The 27,002-nt window shown below is 39.3% G+C and overlaps 1 protein-coding gene across 4 annotated transcripts in view; it reads right to left on the reverse strand.

Annotated features, from left to right (window-relative positions):
• Positions 1–554: 554 nt before the first annotated feature.
• Positions 555–27,002, reverse strand: part of TMEM106A (transmembrane protein 106A) — a 234,112-nt gene continuing 207,664 nt past the window's right edge. For all 4 annotated transcript variants that reach the window (XM_053699589.1, XM_053699590.1, XM_053699591.1 and 1 more), the window contains 4 exons: positions 21,671–21,811; positions 20,539–20,582; positions 3,056–3,109; positions 555–1,175 (listed from right to left, as the gene is read on the reverse strand). In XM_053699589.1, the coding sequence (XP_053555564.1) occupies positions 1,055–1,175; positions 3,056–3,109; positions 20,539–20,582; positions 21,671–21,811 (360 nt within the window). In that variant the 3' untranslated portion in view covers positions 555–1,054. The remainder of the gene's footprint in view (positions 1,176–3,055; positions 3,110–20,538; positions 20,583–21,670; positions 21,812–27,002) is intronic.

Raw genomic sequence — 27,002 nt, forward strand, 5'->3', positions numbered from 1 at the left:
AAACTGGCATGGATTGCTTTTGTGATGTAGCTATTTTAAAGGTTTGTTTTTTCTTCACAATGTAGAGTTTTCCTAAAAATCTTCACTAAAGTTGCTCAGAACAGTTACTTGACAGAGACATTCCACTCCTTGAATGTTAGGTTTCAAAGACTGATACTTATCAGAGGGTAGTACAAGCATTAAACCTTTCTTAAAGGGACACTAAACCCATTTTTTGTTATGGATTCAGATAGAGCATGCAATTTTAAGCAACTTTCTAATTTACTCCTATTAATTTTTCTTCATGCTCCTGCATTTATTTAAAAAGCCGGAGGGTAAAGCTTAGGAGCCAGCCCATTTTTGGTTCAGTTACACTTGCTTATTGGTAGCTAAATATAGCCACCAATAAGCAAGAACTATCCTGGGTGCTGAACCTAAAATGGATATATATATATATATATATATATATATATATATATATATATATATATATATATATATATATATATATATATATATATATATACACACATACACACATATACACACATATACACACACACATATACAGTATATATATATATAATTTTTTTATTTACCCGTTGACTTTCACTACCACCCAAACATACTTACTGATACTTTAGTTTATAATTTTTCTTAGCCTAGAAATAAAATACAGGGCTATTTATAATTTACTTTGATCCGTATATGACATTAGAAATTAAAAGTGCCCTTTAGTCATCATTTTTTTAGATTTTTAGATTTGCAGGAATTCCCTTTATTCCTTTATCCACTTCAACTTTAAAAAAGTGTTTTGGTACAGAGGTAGTAAACAATGTTCATATAATTCCATCTTCCTTGCATTCACTTTAGAAATCTTACATGTCCATCCTCTTATATTGAACAAAGAGTGTGACTATTTCAACAAAACTTCTGTTTCCCAATGTGTCTCTACAAAAAACAAACAAAAAAAAAAACACGTGACAAATGTTTTGCTTATTCCACCTTGATAGGAGTAAAGACCTCTTCCTCCGTAATTCATAAATCTGAGCCGCTGACGGCCTTTGAATCATTTTCAGGGTGGATTGCTGAGCACTAAGTGAGGGACAGTGGCATTGTTCCTACAATCCAAATATTCATAGCCTTCAAAAGTTAATTGCTCCCAGTGGCCAAGATATGAACAATTCATAGTACCCCTGAAAAAGAGAACAGAACAGTATTATCTCATGAAATATGAGTGTTTACACCTTATGGTGTAGATTACAAGCAGGGCTCTACTGATAACACAGCAGGGGCATTTAATTACCAAAAATATATACTTGCTTGCTAAAACTTACCAACCCGCAAGAAATGTTAATCACTCACTGGTATCTGTGTGTGTTAAATGTAAAAAATGCAAAGTAAACCTTGCACATTCTGTTTCTTGCATGCGCTTTGCAGCATAACCTGTTTTTAGCTTTACAACAGCAGTACTTTTTCCTCTTGTGTTTTATCATCCAGCTCTTTTTGAAAGGTCTCTCGTTTTTTCTTTTTTTTTCGCCCTACATCAGCTACTTACTTTTTTTTTTTTTTATCAAGGGTGCACTGACCTTAAGATATTTCCACGTCTCATAACTTTAAACTGAAATGAAAGCTCAACATCCACTGATGAAATGAAAGCATTGTTAGTAGCCTAGCAACGTAGCCTCACTTTAGAAACAAAACTCAGGGAAAATATCTACTGCAACTATCCATGACTGGTCAGATGAAAAAAGTTAGGTTCCCTGTTGGGCTGGCAACTTTAGAATTTTACCCACATTTGGGGTATTATTTTTCACTCAGCCTTTTGCAAACATTAGCTCTTGAGGATATTACGACATGTTTGAAATGTTAACCCAAAGCATCAAATGCAACTGATACTTATATAGTGTACCCTATTACGTTTAACAGTAAGAGGAAGTGATACATTCATTACTTCTTAAATCTTGATATTTAGTATTATCACTTGTTATTGTGCATTCAAATACCAATTAAAATACTACAGAATAAACTGAATGGAAACAAATTAAGGCTTAATAAATGTGAAACAAAGGGTTAATAAAGAAAACAAAGGGTTAATAAAGAAAAAAAGGTTTTGGGTAAGAGTTAAATAGAGAGGACATATGACATAGAACAGGTGTGGTTTGGGGTTAAAGTGAAGGTCAATTTTGATGAATTAGTGCCCGGTTTTTAATAATCCTATTAAAAACAAGGGCACTTTAATTCATAATAGTTGACATTTCACTCTTTTTCTTCAAAAAGTTACGTTTTCATTCTGGCAGACGCTCCAGCGATTCCCACGGCCGTCGGAAGCCTCTGCAGACGTCAGAAATGACGAATCCGGCTTCCTCCAATCACAGCTTCACCCCCAGGGGAATCTTGGCCTGATGCAACGGCGTGATTGGAGGAAGCCGGATTCATCATTTTGGACCCACTAAAACGGCTTGCAACAGACAGAGGAAGTGCTGGAGCGGCTGCCAGGATTAAAAGGTAAGTTTTTGAAGAAAACAAGTGAAATGTCAATTTTGATGAATTAAAGTGCCCTTGTTTTTAATAGGATTATTAAAAACCGGGCACTAATTCATCAAAATGGACCTTCACTTTAAGGGTATTTTTGTATGCGCTCAGTCTTATATGTACAAAAAACATTGAAAGAACAAAATGAAAATCTCTTGAGCTAAATTTTTAAACTTAATTGGCTTTTAAGCTCAGGCATTATCCAACATGAAGTATTTTAGTGTGGGACGTCACAGAAATCTATTATTATCTAAAGGGAAATTATGCCTCTGTGGTATCGGTCACAAATACTGTCTCACACACTGCACACAATACATATTAGCTATTGACTTGTAATCTAAGCACAAAGATGCATTGAATATTTCAGTCTAAACCTTCGTATTCTCAGCAATATATTATATTGTAAAGGTCCTTTAAACAAATTGTACGTCCAGAAAACAGTATGTGGAGGTCTGTTCATACTTTATTGTTTAAGAAATATGTAAAACCAATGAAATACAAAGACAAATTTAACAAGCAATATAATATAACTATAACTTACTGTACATGAAGAAGAATATTGTGGACGGAAAACTGTGACCAGGTACAGATATAACTGAAACAGAAAGTACAGGAATTTTTATTATCTATGAATGAAGAAAACCCCCCCAGCATATTCTAGACTTAGAGAATGTCATATTCCTGACATACAGCACTAGGTCCATGGTTTTTGTGACAACCCTTGGGGCCCCCAGCAAAAAAAAAAAAGTTCCTCGCCCCCAGTAATGCTCCACCCAGTCATATACAGCCTCTAAATATGCTCCACTCACATCTACATTTTTTGTATTAATAAAAAGAAACTACAATAATAAAATACAATTTTGTAAAATAAAAAAATATTTCCACTTTATAAATAACACAAAGTGCAATCAGATAATATCATGGGACAATAAAATTACAAGCATTATGGGTCAGATTACGTTAGTGCAAGAATCGTCAGTCTAATTGTGAGATCCAGTGTTCTTTACGCTCAAATCCATATTACAAGTGGTACGCTGTTTAAATTACTGCAAATTTGTTTGCGCAAACTCGCAGTAATTTAGGCTCCCCATATTTTCTATGGATGTCGATGAGCAGCGATGTCCGCTAGTATTACAAGTTAAAGGACCACTGTAAGCAAACATTATTACATGATTTTTAATGTTGTTAAACGTTTATAAACAAATTTCAAATAGCAATGTTTTTGCAATTCCCTACATTATTGCTGTAATTCAAATTACAAAATTAATATTTTTCCAAACCCACTCCGTTGCTAATTGTCTAGCTTAGCCAATCCGTTCTGCAAACCGCAGTTTGAAGATGGATGCCGAAATCGCCATTGCGCATGCGCGTTATCCTGAAACGTCATCGTCAATGTCAGTGAATTCCAGACCTGCTGAGACATAGAAGTAGCTCTGTAGCATCTAATGGCAATTGCGGCTTCAGATATAAACAATGCGCATGCGATTTCTTAACACTAATTTGTGCGCATGCGATTCACTAAGTAATGATATGCAAAACCTTAGCAAACGATTGGATATTAGAAACAGACACGTAGGGGCTAGAAAAGAGGGCTGGATTACCTGACGTGTTTGCCGAAAATTAAAAATACGTTTTAAAAGTTTAATATGCTTCGTTTTCATCAAATTTGGGGTTCGTATATCTTCTTGCATATTACTTTATTGAGAAATGTGTTTTTTATTTAAATTGAAAGCATAAAGTTTGTAATCCTTTAAAAGTAAATGTTAACGCAATCTCATTTACGCTCAGTTTACGCGACCTGAGGAATCAGTTGCACTACTCTATTAAACCCTAAACCGCTACAACTCCCATCACAAACTACCCCACTACACTACTAACCCCTAAACCGCCACAACCCCACCGCAAAATACTTACTAACATCTAAACCCCCTAAACAGCTAACCCCCTCTAACCTAACACCCCCTTAAAAAAAATTAAAAAAAATTACAGTACCTTACAAATTGCCAAAAATAAAAAAACAGTTATGCCTATTCTAAAACCCCAAAATAAAAAACCTATATTAACACTAAATTATAGCAATAGCCCTTAGCTTTTTCTATTAGCTGATTTGAATTTAAAAATCAGCCAATAGGAATGCAAGGGTACCCCTATATAAAAAGAGGGCACCTCATTCAAAATTCAGTGTACAAAAATGATTAATTTAGCGCTACAAGTATGCATAGTAATCCTTTCTAACTGACCTAACAATCACAGGAGCTCCCAGACTCCTCACCAATGCCCTAACATGTTTTGCCATGAACCGGCTTTATCAAAGGGTAATACTTGTAGTGCTAAATTAATTATTTTTGTCTAAATTCTGTCATGCATCCAAAGCACTCCAGCCACCAGACGAAATCTTTATTAAAAAGACCTTTATTTTCATTAGTTGGGTCTAAAAGTTTACAGGAACAACGTTTCAAACCTACAATAGGCTCTTAGTCATGTAGCAGGTACATGACTAAGAGCCTACTGTAGGGTCGAAATGTTGTTCCTATAAACTTTTGGACCCAACTAATGAAAATAAAGATCTTTTAAATAAAGATTCCTTCTAGTGGTTGGAGTGCTTTGGATGTATGACTATTTGGATTGACAAGATTTGGAAAATCTTACTCCGTGCCCCACAAACAGGTGTGCTGTGCTCCTTCCCTTTTGATTTTCAGTGTCTAAATTCTGTACCTGTTAGAATTTGTTTGCAAGTCAATCTAATCGGATCTGCAAGAGCTTATTCACTCTGAGCTTCACTATCAATGTGGCACCTTATTTAGTGATAACGCTCTAGTCTTAGAGCTCTTTCTATAGCGTATCCGATCATTTTGATTCTGTGCACCTTTTTTAAACTTCCATGGCTGCCATGTCTTTATTTAAAGCCTGAGCATATCTCCTGCAGTACATATTCTAAAAATGTTTAGCTAACTTATATACACACCACTTGTATACCTCTACTCTGACTGCGTCCCCTGAGACTATATAGTATACTTTACTTTATACCCTCAGCATATTGTTATGATTCCATTATATCCTTCTCAACACATTGGGGTTATTCAACTAGTCTAAGAATTACTAATAGCAATCAGTAATAACTTGTCAAAAAGACACTTCTACCGGTAATTATTGTCAAGCACTAGACATTTTAACTACATTCATTTTCCGGTAGTAATCTGATTACTTCCTTTAAGACCACATAGTATTCTCCACTCTATGTTCTCAGAATACTGATGCAATTATATTGTGTTGTATTTGGTATTGGGGCTGGTCAATCGACATAAGCAATTACTAGGAAGTTATCTATAAGATACATTCACCGGTATTTATTTCTGTATGTATGACACACTGGTTATTTATAATACCCGGTAGAACTATACTGCTAGGCAGGCTATTGAAGTGATCAGATACATTATATTCATTTCTATGATATATTATATCATTTTGACATTGATGTACAGTCACTTTCGATATTGTAAATTACCACTATTTACACTAGATTGGCAAAATTGAGTTTTTTTTAATCATCATTATACCCCTCTGTTCATCTTGAGAGACAGGGTTTATGGGTAATCAGCAATTTAGCTGCCATTTTTTTCCTGATCTGTTGTACTTCAATACTGTGTGCACCAAACATACTGACTGAGCTATTTCATTAAGCAACCATTTGGTACATTTTATAGAACCACTGGTAGTCCTTTCTAATCTGTATATTTTTAAATGCACATCCCAATATTTTAATTATTTTTGCATTTTAATAAAAGTTATGTTTTAACTTCTATCTGGGCATTTGATCATCTAGCTCCATTTTGTACCTATGCATTTAATAATATAATTTTCAGGTCACTGCATCGAGTGCTACATGTGTATTCTAGAATGGTTCTTTCCATTCCTTCTTTTTGTTTAATTCATTAAAGTTTACATTCACTTCCTGCAGTGGCACTAGGCCCTCCTGAGTACCGAGTCCTCAGTCAAGGGCCTAATTGCATGAATGGTTGTCCAGCCCTGCCTTTCAAGTATTTTTTGTCTCTGAACTGCCAAATCAAATTGAGATTGTTTTTCCTATTTCTAAACATTACTTGATCTTGTAAACACAGCACAAACCAATTTTACAATCACCAAGAATGAACAATTAATGTTAAATGTTCTATTAGAAAACAGAAATAAATCCAGAAACTCAGTAAAATTCAGTGACATTTCCTATTCCAGTACAGAACTTGGTAGTGATTTACAAATAAATAAGAATCTTCGCTAAAAACACTTGAAAATCAGTGACAACAAAATGTCTATAGAAGACAAAAAAAACTTTGCAAAATGAATTTTTAAAAATATATGGCTGAGACTTGCCCAAGTAGAACAATGAGTATCATAAAATCTAGACATTGGCAGATTCTGATAGATAGTTATAGCATAATATGTTCACACTTTATATTTTACAATTGTTTTATTTATTTGTTTATTTTATTGCAAACTGAAAACCCCTGATTGCTTAATGGCATGCATGATCCCCTCTGTGCATTTTAAGAAATGTTTAATTTCACTAACCCACAAAATAGATGGCAATAAAAATATGCTTAGACTTAGCAGCAGCAAATCTAGAGTTAACTCAACTAAATATCCATTTTGACTGTAAACCCTTTACAAGTCATACATGATGCACTGTGTTTTTACAGTATATTATTTACTGAAGATCCTTTAAGATAGTAGGATAGTAGTTCCCTCTGCATCTGTTAGTTTGTTTAAATGGACAAATGTACTCAGATAAAAAGGTACATAAAAATATGCAAAATCCCCCGGGGCGACCCAGTGTTTCCAATGTAGAATCTGCAGTTTCTAATGTAGCTGTTTTTTTGGATAAATTGCTGCAACCTTATGTAGAAAGAATGTCCTCATACATTAAGGATACAAGGGACTTCATTAGTAAATTATCCACATTAGAATTAGACTGCTCTAAATGCATAATTTACACATTAGATGTAAAGAGTTTATACACCTCAAAGCACGAGAGTGGCATTGGCATAATAAGACAAATGTTAATAACATCAGGAGAATATAATTTGCAACAAATTGATTTTTTTGAGGAATTACTAAGAGTGGTGTTATTCTACAACTATTTCATCTTTAGGGATTCTTGGTATATACAAAAGAAGGGAACGGCCATGGGGTCTAATGCTGCCCCATCATATGCCAACCTTTACATGAATTTTTTTGAAGAAAAGTTTGTCTACAATAATCAGCTTTTTCTAAAGTATGGCGCCACCTGGTGGAGATTCATAGATGACATCTTTGGCATATGGTGGGGCAGCAGGGACTCCCTGGTTCGTTTTGTGGAAGAGATTAATCATGAGGTAGCAGGCCTAGAGTTCACATTAAATTTAAGTGAAGAAAGGATGGTGTTTCTGGACACTGAGGTTTACAAAAAGGGTACTGAACTGAAAGTTGATATACATTGCAAAGAACCAGATCGTAATACTCTTTTGAGGTATGATAGTTTTCACAACAATAGATTAAAGGACTCATTGCCTAGGAGTCAACTGATTAGAGTGGATAGAATTATAAGTGAGCAAGAGATCAAAGCAGCTAGGTTTAAGGAAATGGGCAAAAAGTTTCTAGATAGAGGGTATCCAGCAGTGCTAATTAACCAAGAGATACAGAATGTACACAAAGTAAGGGATAGAGATAAAGCTAAACAAGTTAAAGATGATAAATTGATTTTCATATCCCAACACAATGAGTACAGTAATAAGATATCTAAGATCATAAGAAGGCACTGGCATATCATCCAGGATTGTAACAAAGAAATAAAAGCATTGCAGAATAAACCAATTATGGCCCACAAGCGAGTTAAAAATCTTGGTGATTTTCTGACTTAGGATCTAAACGGACAAACAAAGAAAGATATATCATTGAGAAGAATGTTGGTTGTTACCCATGTTTAGGGTGTGGTAATTGTAATTCTGTTATTAAGGGCAAGGAATTTGTACACCCTATAAATGGTCATAAATTTAAGTTAAAATCTTATTACACATGTGAATCTACATATGTGGTGTATATAATTAAATGCCCGTGTGCCCGGATCTATATAGGTGAAATGACCCAAAGCATGAGAAATAGGCTCAATCAACACAAGTCAAACATCAGAAAGAAAGACGATAAGGCACCAGTAGCTTGCCACTTTGTGGAATATGGCCATCAAATTAGCCAGTTATGTTGGCAAATCATAGATCAAGTGGGAATGCCCAGAGGGGGAGGCGACAGAGAAATGCTTTTAAAACAAAGAGAGGCATTTTGGATCCACAAGTTGGATTCCATGTACCCGAAGGGGTTAAATAGAGAATGGGATCTGTCAGTCTTCCTCTGAGCAAACTCACTTTAAACCCTTAAAAATCTTAAAATCTTTGTTCTGGTTGACTTACTCCTCTATTTATATTCATGATTATTATATAATGAATTTATTCCTATGGTTCAGAGTGGCTAATAAATTCACAGTTAATACATGAGAATTTCTATATCTCGCACCCCATATGATTAAGACAAAGAGTAAATACATTGAATATAATACAGTGGTAGTATCCTTAAAAAATACATAAATATGCATTTAAATCTTTAAATAAAAAGAGGTGTGAAATTGAGATATAATAACATTTCTGTATATGTACATTTGCTTTTTACCTGTATTTTGTAATTTACCTAGTCTTTGTGTAAATATTTTGTTTTTAATTAGTATACCTATCCATAGATAAAAGGCTGGGTATGTTTGTCCGATGCAGTCATGCGCAGTAGAGACTGCAGCGCGAGACAAACATACCTGGCCATAAGAAAGGATCAGTCAGTAACAATACTTAAAGGGACACTGAACACAAATTTTTTCTTTCGCGATTCAGATAGAGTATGCAATTTTAAGCAACTTTCTAATTTACTCCTATTATCACATTTTGTAATTTTAGATGCCGGTAGGGTTGCAACCTCAGCCATGTTTTTCTGGACACTTATGAGTTACACATGCTGCAGGGAGGAACATGTGTTTCTGGACAGCACTATTCATATTCCTCCCTGCACACCCTGCAGCATGTGTAACTTATAAGTGTTCTGTATTTTAAGGGACGGATGGCAACCCTAGATGCCGGCCCATTTTTGGTGAACAACCTGGGTTGTTCTTGCTGATTGGTGGATAAATTCACCCACCAATAAACAAGTGCTGTCAAGGGTACTGAACCAAAAATTGTCTGGCTCCTTAGCTTAGATGCCTTCTTTTTCAAAATAAAGATAGCAAGAGAACGAAGAAAAATTGATAATAGGAGTAAATTAGAAAGTTGCTTAAAATTGCATGCTCTATCTGAATCATGAAAGAAAACATTTGGGTTAAGTGTCCCTTTAAGAAGGCCGTGAAGATCAGACAGCAGAGAGATAGGGGGGGGGGGGGGGGGGGAGCAGACGGGATTGCTGCACTGCAGAAAAAAACTAATGTAGAAAGCGGCAGGAGGGAGGGAGAGGGGATCCAAGTGAATGGGGCTTTAGTATAAAGAACCAAACAACAACAACAATAGGTGCACATGCACCTTATCAACACTTATTTCTTACTGATTCCATTTTACTTTAAAAACATAATTTATGTAAGAACTTACCTGATAAATTAATTTCTTTCATATTGGCAAGAGTCCATGAGCTAGTGACGTATGGGACATACAATCCTACCAGGAGGGGCAAAGTTTCCCAAACCTCAAAATGCCTATAAATACACCCCTCACCACACCCACAATTCAGTTTAACAAATAGCCAAGTAGTGGGGTGATAGAAAAAGGAGTAAAAAAGCCTACAAAATAGGAGGAACTGGAAATATAATTGTGCTTGTATACAAAAAATCATAACCACCAGAAAAAGGGTGGGTCTAATGGACTCTTGCCAATATGAAAGAAATTAATTTATCAGGTAAGTTCTTACATAAATTATGTTTTCTTTCATGTAATTAGCAAGAGTCCATGAGCTAGTGACATATGGGATAGAAATACCCAAGATGTAGAAGTCCACAGAAGAGTCACTAGAAAGGGAGGGATAAAATAAAAACAGACATTTTCCGCTGAAAAAAAATAAATCCACAAAAAAATAAAGTTTTTCTCATAAATTTAAAGAAAAAAAAACTTAAAACATAAGCAGAAGAATCAAAATGAAACAGCTGCCTGAAGAACCTTTCTACCAAAGACTGCTTCAGAAGAAGCAAATACATCAAAATGGTAAAATTTAGTAAATGTATGCAAAGAAGACCAAGTTGCTGCTTTGCAAATCTGATCAACTGAAGCTTCATTCTTAATAGCCCAAAAAGTGGAGACTGATCTAGTAGAATGAGCTGTGATCCTCTGAGGCTGGGACTGTCCGCCTCCAAATAAGCTTTATTAATCAAAAGCTTTAACCAAGACGCCAAATAAATGGCAGAAACTTTCTGACCTTTTCTAGAACCAGAGAAGACAACAAATAGACTAGAAGTCTTCCTGAAATCTTTAGTAGCTTCAACATAATATTTCAAAGCTCTTACAGCATCTAAAGAATGTAAAGATCTTTCAAGAGTATTCTTGGGATTAGGACACAAGGAAGGAACAAAAATGTCCCTACTAATGTTAGATTTCACAACCTTAGGAGGAAATTTAAACGAAGTCTGCAAAACAGCCTTATCCTGATGAAAAATCAGAAAAGGTTAGTCACAAGATAGAGCAGACAATTCAGAAACTCTTCTAGCTGAAGAGATAGCCAAAAGAAAGAACACTTTCCAAGAAAGTAGTTTAATATCCAAAGAATGCATAGGCTCAAAAGGAGGAGCCTGCAAAGTCTTCAAAACCAAATTAAGACTCAAAGGAGGAGAGATTGATTTAATAACAGGCTTGATACGAACCAAAGCCTGAACAAAACAGTGAATAGTAGGAAGCTTAGCAATCTTTCTATGATATAAAACAGAAAGAGCAGAGATTTGTCCCTTCAAAGTACTTGCAGACGAACCTTTATCCAAACCATCCTGAAGAAATAATGAAATATAGGTCTTCCAAACTCGATAATAAATCTTCCTTGAAACAGACTTATGAGCCTGTAGCATAATATTAATCACTGAGTCAGAGAAACCTCTATGACTAAGCACTAAGCGTTCAATTTCCATACCTTCAAAATTAACAATTTGAGATCCTGATGGAAAAACAGCCCTTGAGACAGAAGGTCTGGTCTTAAAGGAAGTGGCCAAGGCTGGCAACTGGACATCCGGATAAGATCCCCATACCAAAACCTGTGAGGCCAAGCTGGTGCTATCAGAAACACATACAATTGTTCCATAATGATCTTGGAGATCACTCTTGGAAGAAGAACTAGAGGCAGAAAGATATAAGCAGGTTGGTAAGACCAAGGAACTGCTAAAGCCTCCACCATCTCCGCCTGAGGATCCCTGGATAGGTACCTGGGAAGTTTCTTGTTTAGATGAGATGCCATCAGATCTATTTCTGGAAGACCCCACATCTGTACAATCTGACAAAATACATCTGGATGGAGAGACCACTCCCCTGGATGTAAGGTCTGACAGCTGAGATAATCCGCTTCCCAATTTTCTACACCTGGGATATGCACCGCAGAAATTAGACAAGAGCTGGATTCCGCCCAAGAAAATATCCGAGATACTTCTTTCTTAGCTAGGGGAGTGCTATTGACATATGCCACAGTTGTGATATTGTCCGTCTGAAAACAAATGAATGGTTCTCTCTTTAACAGAGGCCAAACCTGAAGAGCCCTGAAAATAGCACAGTTTTTTAAAATATTGATTGGAAACCTCGCCTCTTGAGGTTTCCAAACCCCTTGTGCTGTCAGAGATCCCCAGACAGCTCCCCAGCCTGAAAGACTTGCATCTGTTGTGATCACAGTCCAGGTAGGACAAACAAAAGAAGCCCCTTGAACTATACGATGATGGTCAAAACACCAAGTCAGAGAGAGTTGAATGTTGGGATTTAAGTATATCAATTGTGATATCCGAGTATAATCCCTGCACGATTGATTCAGCATACAAAGCTGCAGAGGTCTCATATGAAAACGAGCAAAGGGGATCGCGTCCGATGCTGCAGTCATGAGACCTAAAACTTCCATGCACATAGCCACTGAAGGGAATGATTGAGACTGAAGGTTTTGACAAGCTGAAACCAATTTCCTTTGTCTCTTGTCTGTTAGAGACAGAGTCATGGACACTCAATCTATCTGGAAACCTAAAAAGGTGACCCTTGTCTGAGGAATCGAGAAACTCTTTGGTAAATTGATGCTCCAACTATGTCTTTGAAGAAACAACACTAGTTGATTTGTGTGAGATTCGGCTAAATGTAAAGACTGAGCTAGTACCAAGATATCGTCCAAATAAGGAAACACCGCAATACCCTGTTCTCTGATTACAGATAGAAGGGCACCGAGAACCTTTGAAAAAATCCTTGGAGCTGTTGCTAGGCCAAATGGAAGAGCGACAAATTGGTAATGCTCGTCTAGAAAAGAGAATCTCAGAAACCGATGGTGGTCTGGATGAATCGGAATGTGAAGATATGCATCCTTTAAGTCTATCGTGGACTAATGACCTTGCTGAACAAAAGGCAAAATAGTCCTCATAGTCACCATCTTGAAAGTTGGGACTCTTACAAAACGATTCAAAAACTTCAGATCCAGAACTGACCTGAATTAATTTTCTTTCTTTGGGACAATGAATAGATTTGAAAAAAAACCCAGACCCTGTTCCTGAAACGGAACTGGAATTATTACCCCTGAAAGCTCTAGATCTGAAACACACTTTAGAAAAGCCTGAGCCTTCACCGGATTTGCTGGAACGTGAGAGAGAGAAAGAATATTCTCACAGGAGGTCTTACTCTGAATCCTATTCGATTCCCTTGAGAGACAATACTGATTTTGAACAGAATCTGCCCAAATGTCTTGGAATAATTTCAATCTGCCCCCTACCAGCTGAACTGGATAGAGGGCCGCACCTTCATGCAGACTTGGGAGCTGGCTTTGGTTTCTTAAAAGGCTTGGATTTATTCCAACTTGAAGAAGGTTTCCAATAGGAACCAGAGTCTTTAGGGGGAAGTATTGGTTTTCGGTTCCTTATTCTGTCGAAAAGAACGAAAACGATTAGAAGCTTTAGATCTTTTATCCCAAAAAAACTCCCTTCCCCCCAGTGATAGCTGAAATAATTGAATACAACTGAGAACCAAATAAATTGTTACCTTGGAAAGAAAGAGATAGTAATCTAGACTTAGATACCATGTCAGCATTCCAAGATTTCAGTCATAAAGCTCTTCTAGCTAAAATAACTAAAGGCATAGATTTAACATCAATTTTGATGATATCAAAAATTGCATCACAGATAAAATGATTAGCATGTTGAAGCAAACGAACAATGCTAGAAAAATCAGGATCTGTTTCCTGTTGCGCTAAGCTTTCCAACCAAAAAGTTAATACAGCTGCAACATCAGCCAGAATATAAATAAGCTTTCCTTAGATAAGATTCAATTTCCTATCTAAAGGATCTTTCAAATAACTACTGTCTTCCATAGGAATAGTAGTACGTTTGGCAAGAGTATAAATAGCCCCATCAACTTTGGGGACTTTTTTCCAAAACTCTAATCTAGCCGCTGGCAAAGGGTACAACCTTTTAAACCTAGAAGAATGAATGAAAGAAGTACCAGGCTTAATCCATTCCTTAGCAATCACATCAGAAATAGCATCAGGAGCTGGAAAAACCTCAGGAGGTTTATAGATAGAATTTAAACGTTTACTAATTTTGATATCAAGACGACTAGACTCCTCAATATCCAAAGTAACCAACACTTCTTTTAACAAGGAACGAATACACTCAATCTTGAAAAGATCAGTAGATTTGCCAGTGTCTATGTCTGAGGTAGGATCTTCTGAATCAGAGAGATCCTCATCAGAGGAGGATATTTCAGTATGTTGTCGGTCATTAGAAATTTCATCAATTTTATGAGGAGTTTTAAAAACATAATTTATGCTTACCTGATAAATTTATTTCTCTTGTAGTGTATCCAGTCCACGGATCATCCATTACTTGTGGGATATTCTCCTTCCCAACAGGAAGTTGCAAGAGGATCACCCACAGCAGAGCTGCTATATAGCTCCTCCCCTCACTGCCATATCCAGTCATTCGACCGAAACAAGACGAGAAAGGAGAAACCATAGTGTGCAGTGGTGACTGTAGTTTAATTAAAATTTAGACCTGCCTTAAAAGGACAGGGCGGGCCGTGGACTGGATACACTACAAGAGAAATAAATTTATCAGGTAAGCATAAATTATGTTTTCTCTTGTTAAGTGTATCCAGTCCACGGATCATCCATTACTTGTGGGATACCAATACCAAAGCTAAAGTACACGGATGATGGGAGGGACAAGGCAGGATTAAACGGAAGGAACCACTGCCTGAAGAACCTTTCTCCCAAAAACAGCCTCCGAAGAAGCAAAAGTATCAAATTTGTAAAATTTTGAAAAGGTGTGAAGCGAAGACCAAGTCACAGCCTTGCAAATCTGTTCAACAGAGGCCTCATTTTTAAAGGCCCAGGTAGAAGCCACAGCTCTAGTAGAATGAGGTGTAATCCTTTCAGGGGGCTGCTGTCCAGCAGTCTCATAGGCGAAGCGAATTATGCTCCGAAGCCAAAAGGAAAGAGAGGTTGCCGAAGCTTTTTGACCTCTCCTCTGTCCAGAGTAAACGACAAACAGGGAAGATGTTTGGCGAAAATCTTTAGTAGCTTGTAAGTAAAACTTCAAGGCACGGACTACGTCCAGATTATGTAAGAGACGTTCCTTCTTTGAAGAAGGATTAGGACACAATGATGGAACAACAATCTCTTGATTGATATTCTTGTTAGAAACCACCTTAGGTAAAAACCCAGGTTTGGTACGCAGAACTACCTTATCTGCATGAAAAATCAGATAAGGAGAATCACATTGTAAGGCAGAAAGCTCAGAGACTCTTCGAGCCGAGGAAATAGCCATCAAAAACAGAACTTTCCAAGATAAAAGTTTAATATAAATTGAATGAAGAGGTTCAAACGGAACTCCTTGAAGAACTTTAAGAACCAAGTTTAATCTCCACGGGGGAGCAACAGTTTTAAACACAGGCTTAATTCTAACCAAAGCCTGACAAAATGCCTGGACGTCTGGAACCTCTGCCAGACGCTTGTGCAAAAGAATACACAGAGCAGAAATCTGTCCTTTTAAAGAACTAGCTGATAATCCTTTGTCCAAACCCTCTTGGAGAAAGGACAATATCCTAGGAATCCTAACCTTACTCCATGAGTAATTCTTGGATTCACACCAATAAAGATATTTACGCCATATCTTATGGTAGATTTTCCTGGAGACAGGCTTTCGTGCCTGTATTAAGGTATCAATGACTGACTCAGAGAAGCCACGCCTTGATAGGATCAAGCGTTCAATCTCCATGCAGTCAGTCTCAGAGAAATTAGATTTGGATGATTGAAAGGACCTTGTATTAGAATGTCCTGCCTCAGAGGCAGAGTCCATGGTGGAAAGGATGACATGTCCACTAGGTCTGCATACCAGGTCCTGTGTGGCCACGCAGGCGCTATCAGAATCACCGATGCTCTCTCCTGCTTGATTTTGGCAATCAGTCGAGGAAGCAGAGGAAACGGTGGAAACACATAAGCCAGGTTGAAGAACCAAGGAGCTGCTAGAGCATCTATCAGCGTCGCTCCCGGGTCCCTGGACCTGGATCCGTAACAAGGAAGCTTGGCGTTCTGGCGAGATGCCATGAGATCCAGTTCTGGTTTGCCCAACGATGGATCAGTTGAGCAAACACCTCCGGATGGAGTTCCCACTCCCCCGGATGAAAAGTCTGACGACTTAGAAAATCCGCCTCCGAGTTCTCTACGACTGGGATGTGGATCGCTGACATATGGCAAGAGTGAGACTCTGCCCAGCGAATTATCTTTGAGACTTCTAACTTCTAACACTAGGGAACTCCTGGTTCCGCCTTGATGGTTGATGTAAGCCACAGTCGTGATGTTGTCCGACTGAAATCTGATGAACCTCAGGGTTGCTAACTGAGGCCAAGCTAGAAGAGCATTGAATATTGCTCTTAACTCCAGAATATTTATTGGGAGGAGTTTCTCCTCCTGAGTCCACGATCCCTGAGCCTTCAGGGAGTTCCAGACTGCGCCCCAACCTAGAAGGCTGGCATCTGACAATCGTCCAATCTGGCCTGCGAAAGGTCATACCCTTGGACAGATGGACCCGAGATAGCCACCAGAGAAGAGAATCTCTGGTCTCTTGATCCAGATTTAGTAGAGGGGACAAATCTGAGTAATCCCCATTCCACTGACTTAGCATGCATATTTGCAGCGGTCTGAGATGCAGGCGCGCAAATGGCACTATGTCCATTGCCGCTACCATTAAGCCGATTACTTCCATGCACTGAGCCACTGACGGACGTGGAATGGAATGAAGGACACGGCAAGCATTTAGAAGTTTTGATAACCTGGACTCCGTCAGGTAAATTTTCCTCTCTACAGAATCTATAAGAGTCCCTAGGAAGGTGACTCTTGTGAGTGGGGATAGAGAACTCTTTTCCATGTTCACTTTCCACCCATGCGACCTCAGAAATGCCAGAACTATCTCTGTATGAGACTTGGCAATTTGAAAGCTTGACGCCTGTATCAGGATGTCGTCTAGATACGGAGCCACCGCTATGCCTCGCGGTCTTAGAACCGCCAGAAGTGAGCCCAGAACCTTTGTAAAGATTCTCGGGGCTGTGGCCAACCCGAAGGGAAGAGCTACAAATTGGTAATGCCTGTCTAGAAAGGCAAACCTTAGGAACCGATGATGATCTTTGTGAACTGGTATGTGAAGGTAGGCATCCTTTAAGTCCACTGTGGTCATGTACTGACCCTCTTGGATCATGGGTAGGATGGTCCGAATAGTTTCCATTTTGAATGATGGAACTCTGAGGAATTTGTTTAAGATCTTTAGATCCAAGATTGGTCTGAAGGTTCCCTCTTTCTTGGGAACCACAAACAGATTTGAATAAAACCCCTGTCCTTGTTCCGTCCGCGGAACTGGATGGATCACTCCCATTACTAGGAGGTCTTGCACACAGCTTAGGAATGCCTCTTTCTTTATCTGGTTTGCTGATAACCTTGAAAGATGAAATCTCCCTTGTGGAGGAGAAGCTTTGAAGTCCAGAAGATATCCCTGAGATAAGATCTCCAACGCCAAGGGATCCTGAACATCTCTTGCCCACGCCTGGGCGAAGAGAGAAAGTCTGCCCCACACTAGATCTGTTTCCGGATAGGGGGCTGTTCCTTCATGCTGTCTTGGGGACAGCAGCAGGTTGTCTGGCCTGCTTGCCCTTTTTCCAGGACTGGTTAGGTTTCCAGGCCTGTCTGGAATGAGCAACAGTTCCCTCTTGTTTTGAAGCGGAGGAAGTTGATGCTGCTCCTGCCTTGAAATTTCGAAAGGCACGAAAATTAGACTGTTTGGCCTTTGATTTGGCCCTGTCCTGAGGAAGGGTATGACTCTTGCCTCCAGTAATGTCAGCAATAATTTCCTTCAAGCCAGGCCCGAATAAGGTCTGCCCCTTGAAAGGAATGTTGAGTAATTTAGACTTTGAAGTCACGTCAGCTGACCAGGATTTAAGCCATAGCGCCCTACGCACCTGGATGGCGAATCCGGAATTCTTAGCTGTCAGTTTAGTCAAATGAACAATGGCATCAGAAACAAATGAGTTAGCTAGCTTAAGCGTTCTAAGCTTGTCAATAATTTCCTCCAATGGAGCTGTATGGATGGCCTCTTCCAGGGCCTCAAACCAGAATGCCGCCGCAGCAGTGACAGGCGCAATGCATGCAAGGGGCTGCAAAATAAAACCTTGTTGAATAAACATTTTCTTAAGGTAACCCTCTAATTTTTTATCCATTGGATCTGAGAAAGCACAACTGTCCTCAACCGGGATAGTAGTACGCTTTGCTAAAGTAGAAACTGCTCCCTCCACCTTAGGGACCGTCTGCCATAAGTCCTGTGTAGTGGCATCTATTGGAAACATTTTTCTAAATATAGGAGGTGGGGAAAAGGGCACACCGGGTCTATCCCACTCCTTGCTAATAATTTCTGTAAGCCTTTTAGGTATAGGAAAAACGTCAGTACACACCGGCACCGCATAGTATCTATCCAGCCTACACAATTTCTCTGGAATTGCAACTGTGTTACAGTCATTCAGAGCAGCTAATACCTCCCCAAGCAATACACGGAGGTTCTCAAGCTTAAATTTAAAATTAGAAATCTCTGAATCAGGTTTCCCCGAGTCAGAGATGTCACCCACAGAATGAAGCTCTCCGTCCTCATGTTCTGCATACTGTGACACAGTATCAGACATGGCTCTTACAGCATTTGCGCGCTCTGTATCTCTCCTAACCCCAGAGCTATCGCGCTTGCCTCTTAATTCAGGCAATCTAGATAATACCTCTGACAGGGTATTATTCATGATTGCAGCCATGTCCTGCAAGGTAATCGCTATGGGCGTCCCTGATGTAATTGGCGCCATATTAGCGTGCGTCCCCTAAGCGGGAGGCGAAGGGTCTGACACATGGGGAGAGTTAGTCGGCATAACTTCCCCCTCGACAGAACCCTCTGGTGATAATTCTTTTATAGATAAAGACTGATCTTTACTGTTTAAGGTGAAATCAATACATTTAGTACACATTCTCCTATGGGGCTCCACCATGGCTTTCAAACATAATGAACAAGTAGGTTCCTCTGTATCAGACAGGTTTAAACAGACTAGCAATGAGACTAGCAAGCTTGGAAAACACTTAAAACAAGTTTACAAGCAATATAAAAAACGTTACTGCTCCTTTAAGAAACACAAATTTTCCCAAATTTTGAAATAACAGTGAAAAAATGCAGTTACACTAACGAAATTTTTACAGTGTATGTAATAAGTTAGCAGAGCATTGCACCCACTTGCAAATAGATGATTACCCCTTAATACAAAAAACGGAATAACAAATGACAAAAACGTTTTTTACAACAACTGCCACAGCTCTACTGTGGCTTTTTACCTCCCTCAATACAACTTTTGAAGCCTTTTGAGCCCTTCAGAGAAGTCCTGGATCATGCAGGAAGAAGCTGGATGTCTGTGTCTGTAATTTTTGCTGTGCAAAAAAAACGCAGGCAGATTCTTCTTCTAATTACTGCCTGAGATAAACAGTACACTCCGGTACCATTTAAAAATAACAAACTTTTGATTGAAGAAATAAACTAAGTATAAAACACCACAGTCCTCTTACGACCTCCATCTTAGTTGAGAGTTGCAAGAGAATGACTGGGTATGGTAGTGAGGGGAGGAGCTATATAGCAGCTCTGCTGTGGGTGATCCTCTTGCAACTTCCTGTTGGGAAGGAGAATATCCCACAAGTAATGGATGATCCGTGGACTGGATACACTTAACAAGAGAAACATTAAATGTTTACCCATGGTTTCAAATTTCAGACTGTAGATAAGATTCCCCTTTTCTGAAACTCAAAGCACCTTGAATTTCTAGTTCTTTTTGTGTGTGTGTTTATTTATATTATGCATACATACAGACACATACTAATATAAATGTACAGTAATTTTATACAAACAACTTTCTAATCAGCACTACTTGACAATAAAATTAAATGATGTGCTTACATTATTGCACATTACACATGCACACAATATTTTACCCATTTTTTTTTTCTTGCAGTACCCATTTTTTTTCTTTATACAGAGGAATATTACTATAAGTGTATATTAATATGTTCTCCCTAGTCTAGATACATTTCTCAGTTGTATGACATAGGGCGTTGGAGAAAATACACTGGGCAGTTGTAGCCTCAGGGAATTAGACTGAAAAAACTGTACTGTAGAGATGCTTAATTCATTTAATCTCTTGCTATTGGCAACAGTCAGGGACAGTGTAGCCAACAAGATAAGGATATGCAAATACTCACAACGTGTTTTCATCCTGAATAGTGCTCTCCACTGTGTAAAACACCTGTCAGACAAAAAAAAAAAGTATGGAAAAAAAATCCTTTGTATCAAGGCAATTATGTGTACACTTTTGTACCGAATAAAGTATCTGTTTGTTTTTACAGAGGCATTAATATTACACAAGTTATTGATATGTGATATCATGCGAATGAACCATTATTGATTTGAAGGCCTTTTATAAGTAAACACAACACAAGTGCATGCAGGAGAGAAGGGCAGATAAACGATTATTCACCATTAAAGGTAAAGTGAAAATGAAACTTTCATGGTTTAGAGAGAACATAACATTTTGTATAACTCTCCTATATACTTCTATGATCACATTATCTTGGTTCTCTTGTTATCCTTTGTGGAACAGTAAACTAAGTAGACTTGCAAGAGCTCAGGAGCGTGCACATGTTTTTAGAACTCTGTAGCAATGTTATACATTCTTGCTGCTATAAACACTGTTCAAAAAAGTGCTGTCAAAGTGCTAAGTACACATGTACTCACCTTAGCTCCTACCTCAGTTTACTGTTCAACAAAGGATATCATGAGAATGAAGCAAATTTGAAAGCAGAATTAAAAATTGGAAAGTTTTGTTTGAAAGTTTAATTTTGATGGCACTGTCCCATTAAAGGGACATGAAACCCAAAACATTTATTTCATGATTCAGATAGAGAATACAATTTCAAACAACTTTCTAATTTACTTCTATTATTTAATTTGCTTCTCTCTCGTTATCCTTTGCTGAAATGTTTATCTAGGCAAGTTCATGTGCAGCAGAGAACCTAGGTTCTAGCTGTTGATTGGTCGCTGCATATATGAACTGATTTTCATTGGCTCACCCATGTGTTTAGTTAGAAACCAGTAGTGCATTGCTGCTCCTTCAACAAATGATACCAAGAGAATAAAACAGATTAGATAATAGAAGTATATTAGTAACTTGTTTAAAATTGTATTCTCTATCTGAATCATGAAAGAAAATTTTGGGGTTTTATGTCCCTTTAAAGTTGGGCTAGAAATGCAACGTGCAGGAGGCGATATAAAGGCCTTCAAGTCAACTGAATAGACATATTTATGGACATGTGCAAAAAGGCTGACTGTATTTACCTGCTCGCTCACTAATGGACCAATCTTCTTGAAGTTTGCTTTACTGAAGTTACCGACCACAACGGACAGATGTAAAAACTCAATATTCAACTGCGTTACCTCAATGGCAAAAAGGTTTTTATTGGAGATGTTCAGTTTATTCTGCATAATAAGAACAAGTAAGTTAGCTGAATCATATATGTAAAATGTCGCTCCATTTATATCAATGCAATTAATCAATACCAAACAAACCTAAATTCTTTTTTTGAAAGAGACACTAACATAATGTTTTCCTTTGTTGCATTTAAATTGTACTAGCTCTTTTAAAACTGAAGTTGCTGAGCTGAATAAAAAGTATTTTTTTATGTTTGTCAGCCAGTGAGCAGTTTATCACTAAGGACATGGTGTACGCCAGCATGCACATCCTTTTATGCTCAATATCAACAGCGTTAACGTCTTTCATACTAAAAACATAATTTATGCTTACCTGATAAATTTATTTCTCTTGTAGTGTATCCAGTCCACGGATCATCCATTACTTATGGGATATTCTCCTTCCCAACAGGAAGTTGCAAGAGGATCACCCACAGCAGAGCTGCAATATAGCTCCTCCCCTAACTGTCATATCCAGTCATTTGACCGAAAACAAACAGAGAAAGGAGAAACCATAGGGTGCAGTGGTGACTGTAGTTTAATTCAAATTTAGACCTGCCTTAAAAGGACAGGGCGGGCCGTGGACTGGATACACTACAAGAGAAATAAATTTATCAGGTAAGCATAAATTATGTTTTCTCTTGTTAAGTGTATCCAGTCCACGGATCATCCATTACTTATGGGATACCAATACCAAAGCTAAAGTACACAGATGATGGGAGGGACAAGGCAGGATTAAGCGGAAGGAACCACTGCCTGAAGAACCTTTCTCCCAAAAACAGCCTCCGAAGAAGCAAAAGTATCAAATTTGTAAAATTTGGAAAAAGTGTGAAGCGAAGACCAAGTCGCGGCCTTGCAAATCTGTTCAACAGAGGCCTCATTTTTAAAGGCCCAGGTGGAAGCCACAGCTCTAGTGGAATGAGCTGTAATCCTTTCAGGGGGCTGCTGTCCAGCAGTCTCATAGGCTAGGCGTATTATGCTCCGAAGCCAAAAGGAAAGAGAGGTTGCCGAAGCTTTTTGACCTCTCCTCTGTCCAGAGTAAACGACAAACAGGGTAGATGTTTGACGAAAATCTTTAGTAGCTTGTAAGTAAAACTTCAAGGCACGGACTACGTCCAGATTATGTAAAAGACGTTCCATCTTTGAAGAAGGATTAGGACACAATGATGGAACAACAATCTCTTGATTGATATTCTTGTTAGAAACCACCTTAGGTAAAAACCCAGGTTTGGTACGCAGGACTACCTTATCTGCATGAAAAATCAGATAAGGAGAATCACATTGTAAGGCAGATAGCTCAGAGACTCTCCGAGCCGAGGAAATAGCCATCAAAAACAGAACTTTCCAAGATAAAAGTTTAATATAAATGGAATGAAGGGGTTCAAACTGAACTCCTTGAAGAACCTTAAGAACCAAGTTTAAGCTCCACGGGGAGCAACAGGTTTAAACACAGGCTTAATTCTAACCAATGCCTGGCAAAATGCCTGGACGTCTGGAACCTCTGCCAGACGCTTGTGCAAAAGAATAGACAGAGCAGAAATCTGTCCCTTTAAGGAACTAGCTGATAATCCTTTGTCCAAGCCCTCTTGGAGAAAAGACAATATTCTAGGAATCCTAACCTTACTCCATGAGTAATTCTTGGATTCACACCAATAAAGATATTTACTCCATATCTTGTGGTAGATTTTCCTGGTAACAGGCTTTCGTGCCTGTATTAAAGTATCAATGACTGACTCGGAGAAGCCACGCTTTGATAGAATCAAGCGTTCAATCTCCATGCAGTTAGTCTCAGAGAAATTAGATTTGGATGATTGAAAGGACCTTGTATCAGAAGGTCCTGTCTTAGAGGCAGAGTCCATGGTGGAAAGGATGACATGTCCACTAGGTCTGCATACCAAGTCCTGCGTGGCCACGCAGGTGCTATCAGAATCACCGATGCTCTCTCCTGTTTGATTTTGGCAATCAGTCAAGGGAGCAGAGGAAACGGTGGAAACACATAAGCCAGGTTGAAGAACCAAGGCGCTGCTAGAGCATCTATCAGCGTCGCTTCTGGGTCCCTGGACCTGGATCCGTAACAAGGAAGCTTGGCGTTCTGGCGAGACGCCATGAGATCCAACTCTGGTTTGCCCCAACGATGAATCAACTGAGCAAACACCTCCGGATGGAGTTCCCACTCCCCCGGATGGAAAGTCTGACGACTTAGAAAATTCGCCTCCCAGTTCTCCACGCCTGGGATATGGATTGCTGACAGGTGGCAAGAGTGGTACTCTGCCCAGCGAATTATTTTTGAGACTTCTAACATCGCTAGGGAACTTCTGGTTCCCCCTTGATGGTTGATGTAAGCCACAGTCGTGATGTTGTCCGACTGAAATCTGATGAACCTCAGTGTTGCTAATTGAGGCCAAGCCAGAAGAGCATTGAATATCGCTCTTAACTCCAGAATATTTATTGGAAGGAGTTTCTCCTCCTGAGTCCACGATCCCTGTGCCTTCAGGGAATTCCAGACTGCACCCCAACCTAGAAGGCTGGCATCTGTTGTTACAATTGTCCAATCTGGCCTGCGAAAGGTCATACCCTTGGACAGGTGTACCCGAGAACCACCAGAGAAGAGAATCTCCGGTCTCTTGATCCAGATTTAGCAGAGGGGACAAATCTGTGTAATCCCCATTCCACTGACTCAGCATGAATAATTGCAGCGGTCTGAGATGAAGGCGCGCAAATGGCACTATGTCCATTGCCGCTACCATTAAGCCGATTACCTCCATACACTGAGCTACCGAAGGGCGCGGAATGGAGTGAAGAACACGGGAAGCATTTAGAAGTTTTGATAACCTGGACTCCGTCAGGTAAATTTTCATTTCTATAGAATCTATAAGAGTGCCTAAGAAGGAGACTCTTGTGAGTGGGGATAGAGAACTCTTTTCCTCGTTCACTTTCCACCCGTGCGACCTCAGAAATGCCAGAACTATCTCTGTATGAGACTTGGCAACTTGAAAGCTTGACGCCTGTATCAGGATGTTGTCTAGATACGGAGCCACCGCTATGCCTCGCGGTCTTAGAACCGCCAGAAGTGAGCCCAGAACCTTTGTAAAGATTCTCGGGGCTGTAGCCAACCCGAAGGGAAGAGCTACAAATTGGTAATGCCTGTCTAGAAAGGCAAACCTTAGAAACTGATGATGATCTTTGTGAATCGGTATGTGAAGGTAGGCATCCTTTAAGTCCACTGTGGTCATGTACTGACCTTCTTGGATCATGGGTAGGATGGTCCAAATAGTTTCCATTTTGAAAGATGGAACTCTGAGGAATTTGTTAAAGATCTTTAGATCCAAAATTGGTCTGAAGGTTCCCTCTTTTTTGGGAACCACAAACAGATTCGAATAAAAACCCTGTCCTTGTTCCGTCCGCGGAACTGGATGGATCACTCCCATAACTAGGAGGTCTTGCACACAGCGTAGGGATGCCTCTTTCTTTATCTGATTTGCAGATAGCTTTGAAAGATGAAATCTCCCTTGTGGAGGGGAAGCTTTGAAGTCCAGAAGATATCCCTGAGATATGATCTCCAACGCCCAGGGATCCCGAACATCTCTTGCCCACGCCTGGGCGAAGAGAGAAAGTCTGCCCCCTACTAGATCCGTCGCCGGATAGGGGGCCGTTCCTTCATGCTGTCTTAGAGGCAGCAGCAGGCTTTCTGGCCTGTTTGCCTTTGTTCCAGGACTGGTTAGGTTTCCAGGCCTACTTAGATTGAGCAAAAGTTCCCTCTTGTTTTGAAGCGGAGGAAGTTGATGCTGCACCTGCCTTGAAATTTCGAAAGGCACGAAAATTAGACTGTTTGGCCTTTGCTTTGGCCCTGTCCTGAGGAAGGGTGTGACCCTTACCTCCAGTAATGTCAGCAATAATTTCCTTCAAACCAGGCCCGAATAAGGTCTGCCCCTTGAAAGGAATGTTGAGTAATTTAGACTTCGAAGTCACGTCAGCTGACCAGGATTTAAGCCATAGCACCCTACGCGCTTGGATGGCGAATCCGGAATTCTTAGCCGTTAGTTTAGTCAAATGAACAATGGCATCAGAAACAAATGAGTTAGCTAGCTTAAGTGTTCTAAGCTTGTCAATAATTTCATTCAATGGAGCTGTATGGATGGCCTCTTCCAGGGCCTCAAACCAGAATGCCGCCGCGGGCGTGACAGGCGCAATGCATGCAAGGGGCTGTAAAATAAAACCTTGTTGAATAAACATTTTCTTAAGGTAACCCTCCAATTTTTTATCCATTGGATCTGAAAAAGCACAACTGTCCTCAACCGGGATAGTAGTACGCTTTGCTAAAGTAGAAACTGCTCCCTCCACCTTAGGGACCGTCTGCCATAAGTCCTGTGTAGTGGCGTCTATTGGAAACATTTTTCTAAATATAGGAGGTGGGGAAAAAGGCACCCCCGGTCTATCCCACTCCTTGCTAATAATTTCTGTAAACCTTTTATGTATAGGAAAAACATCAGTACAGTGCATAGTATTTATCCAGCCTACACAATTTCTCTGGTACTGCAACTGTGTTACAGTCATTCAGAGCAGCTAATACCTCCCCAAGCAACACACGGAGGTTCTCAAGCGTAAATTTAAAATTAGAAATCTCTGAATCAGGTTTCCCCGAATCAGAGATGTCACCCACAGACTGAAGCTCTCCGTCCTCATGATCTGCATATTGTGACGCAGTATCAGACATGGCCCCTACAGCATCTGCGCGCTCTGTATTTCTCCTAACCCCAGAGCAATCGCGCTTGCCTCTTAATTCAGGCAACCTGGATAATACCTCTGACAGGGTATTATTCATGATTGCAGCCATGTCCTGCAAGGTAATCACTATGGGCGTCCCTGATGTAATTGGCGCCATATTAGCGTGCATCCCCTGAGCGGGAGGCGAAGGGTCTGACACGTGGGGAGAGTTAGTCGGCATAACTTCCCCCTCGTCAGAATCTTCTGGTGATATTTCTTTTATAGTTAAAGACTGATCTTTACTGTTTAAGGTGAAATCAATACATTTAGTACCCATTCTCCTATGGGGCTCCACCATGGCTTTCAAACATAATGAACAAGTAGTTTCCTCTGTGTCAGACATGTTTAAACAGACTAGCAATGAGACTAGCAAGCTTGGAAAACACTTTAATCAAGTTTACAAGCAATATAAAAAACGTTACTGCACCTTTAAGAA

This window comes from Bombina bombina, chromosome 1, assembly GCF_027579735.1.
Source record: "Bombina bombina isolate aBomBom1 chromosome 1, aBomBom1.pri, whole genome shotgun sequence".
Lineage (NCBI taxonomy): Eukaryota > Metazoa > Chordata > Amphibia > Anura > Bombinatoridae > Bombina > Bombina bombina.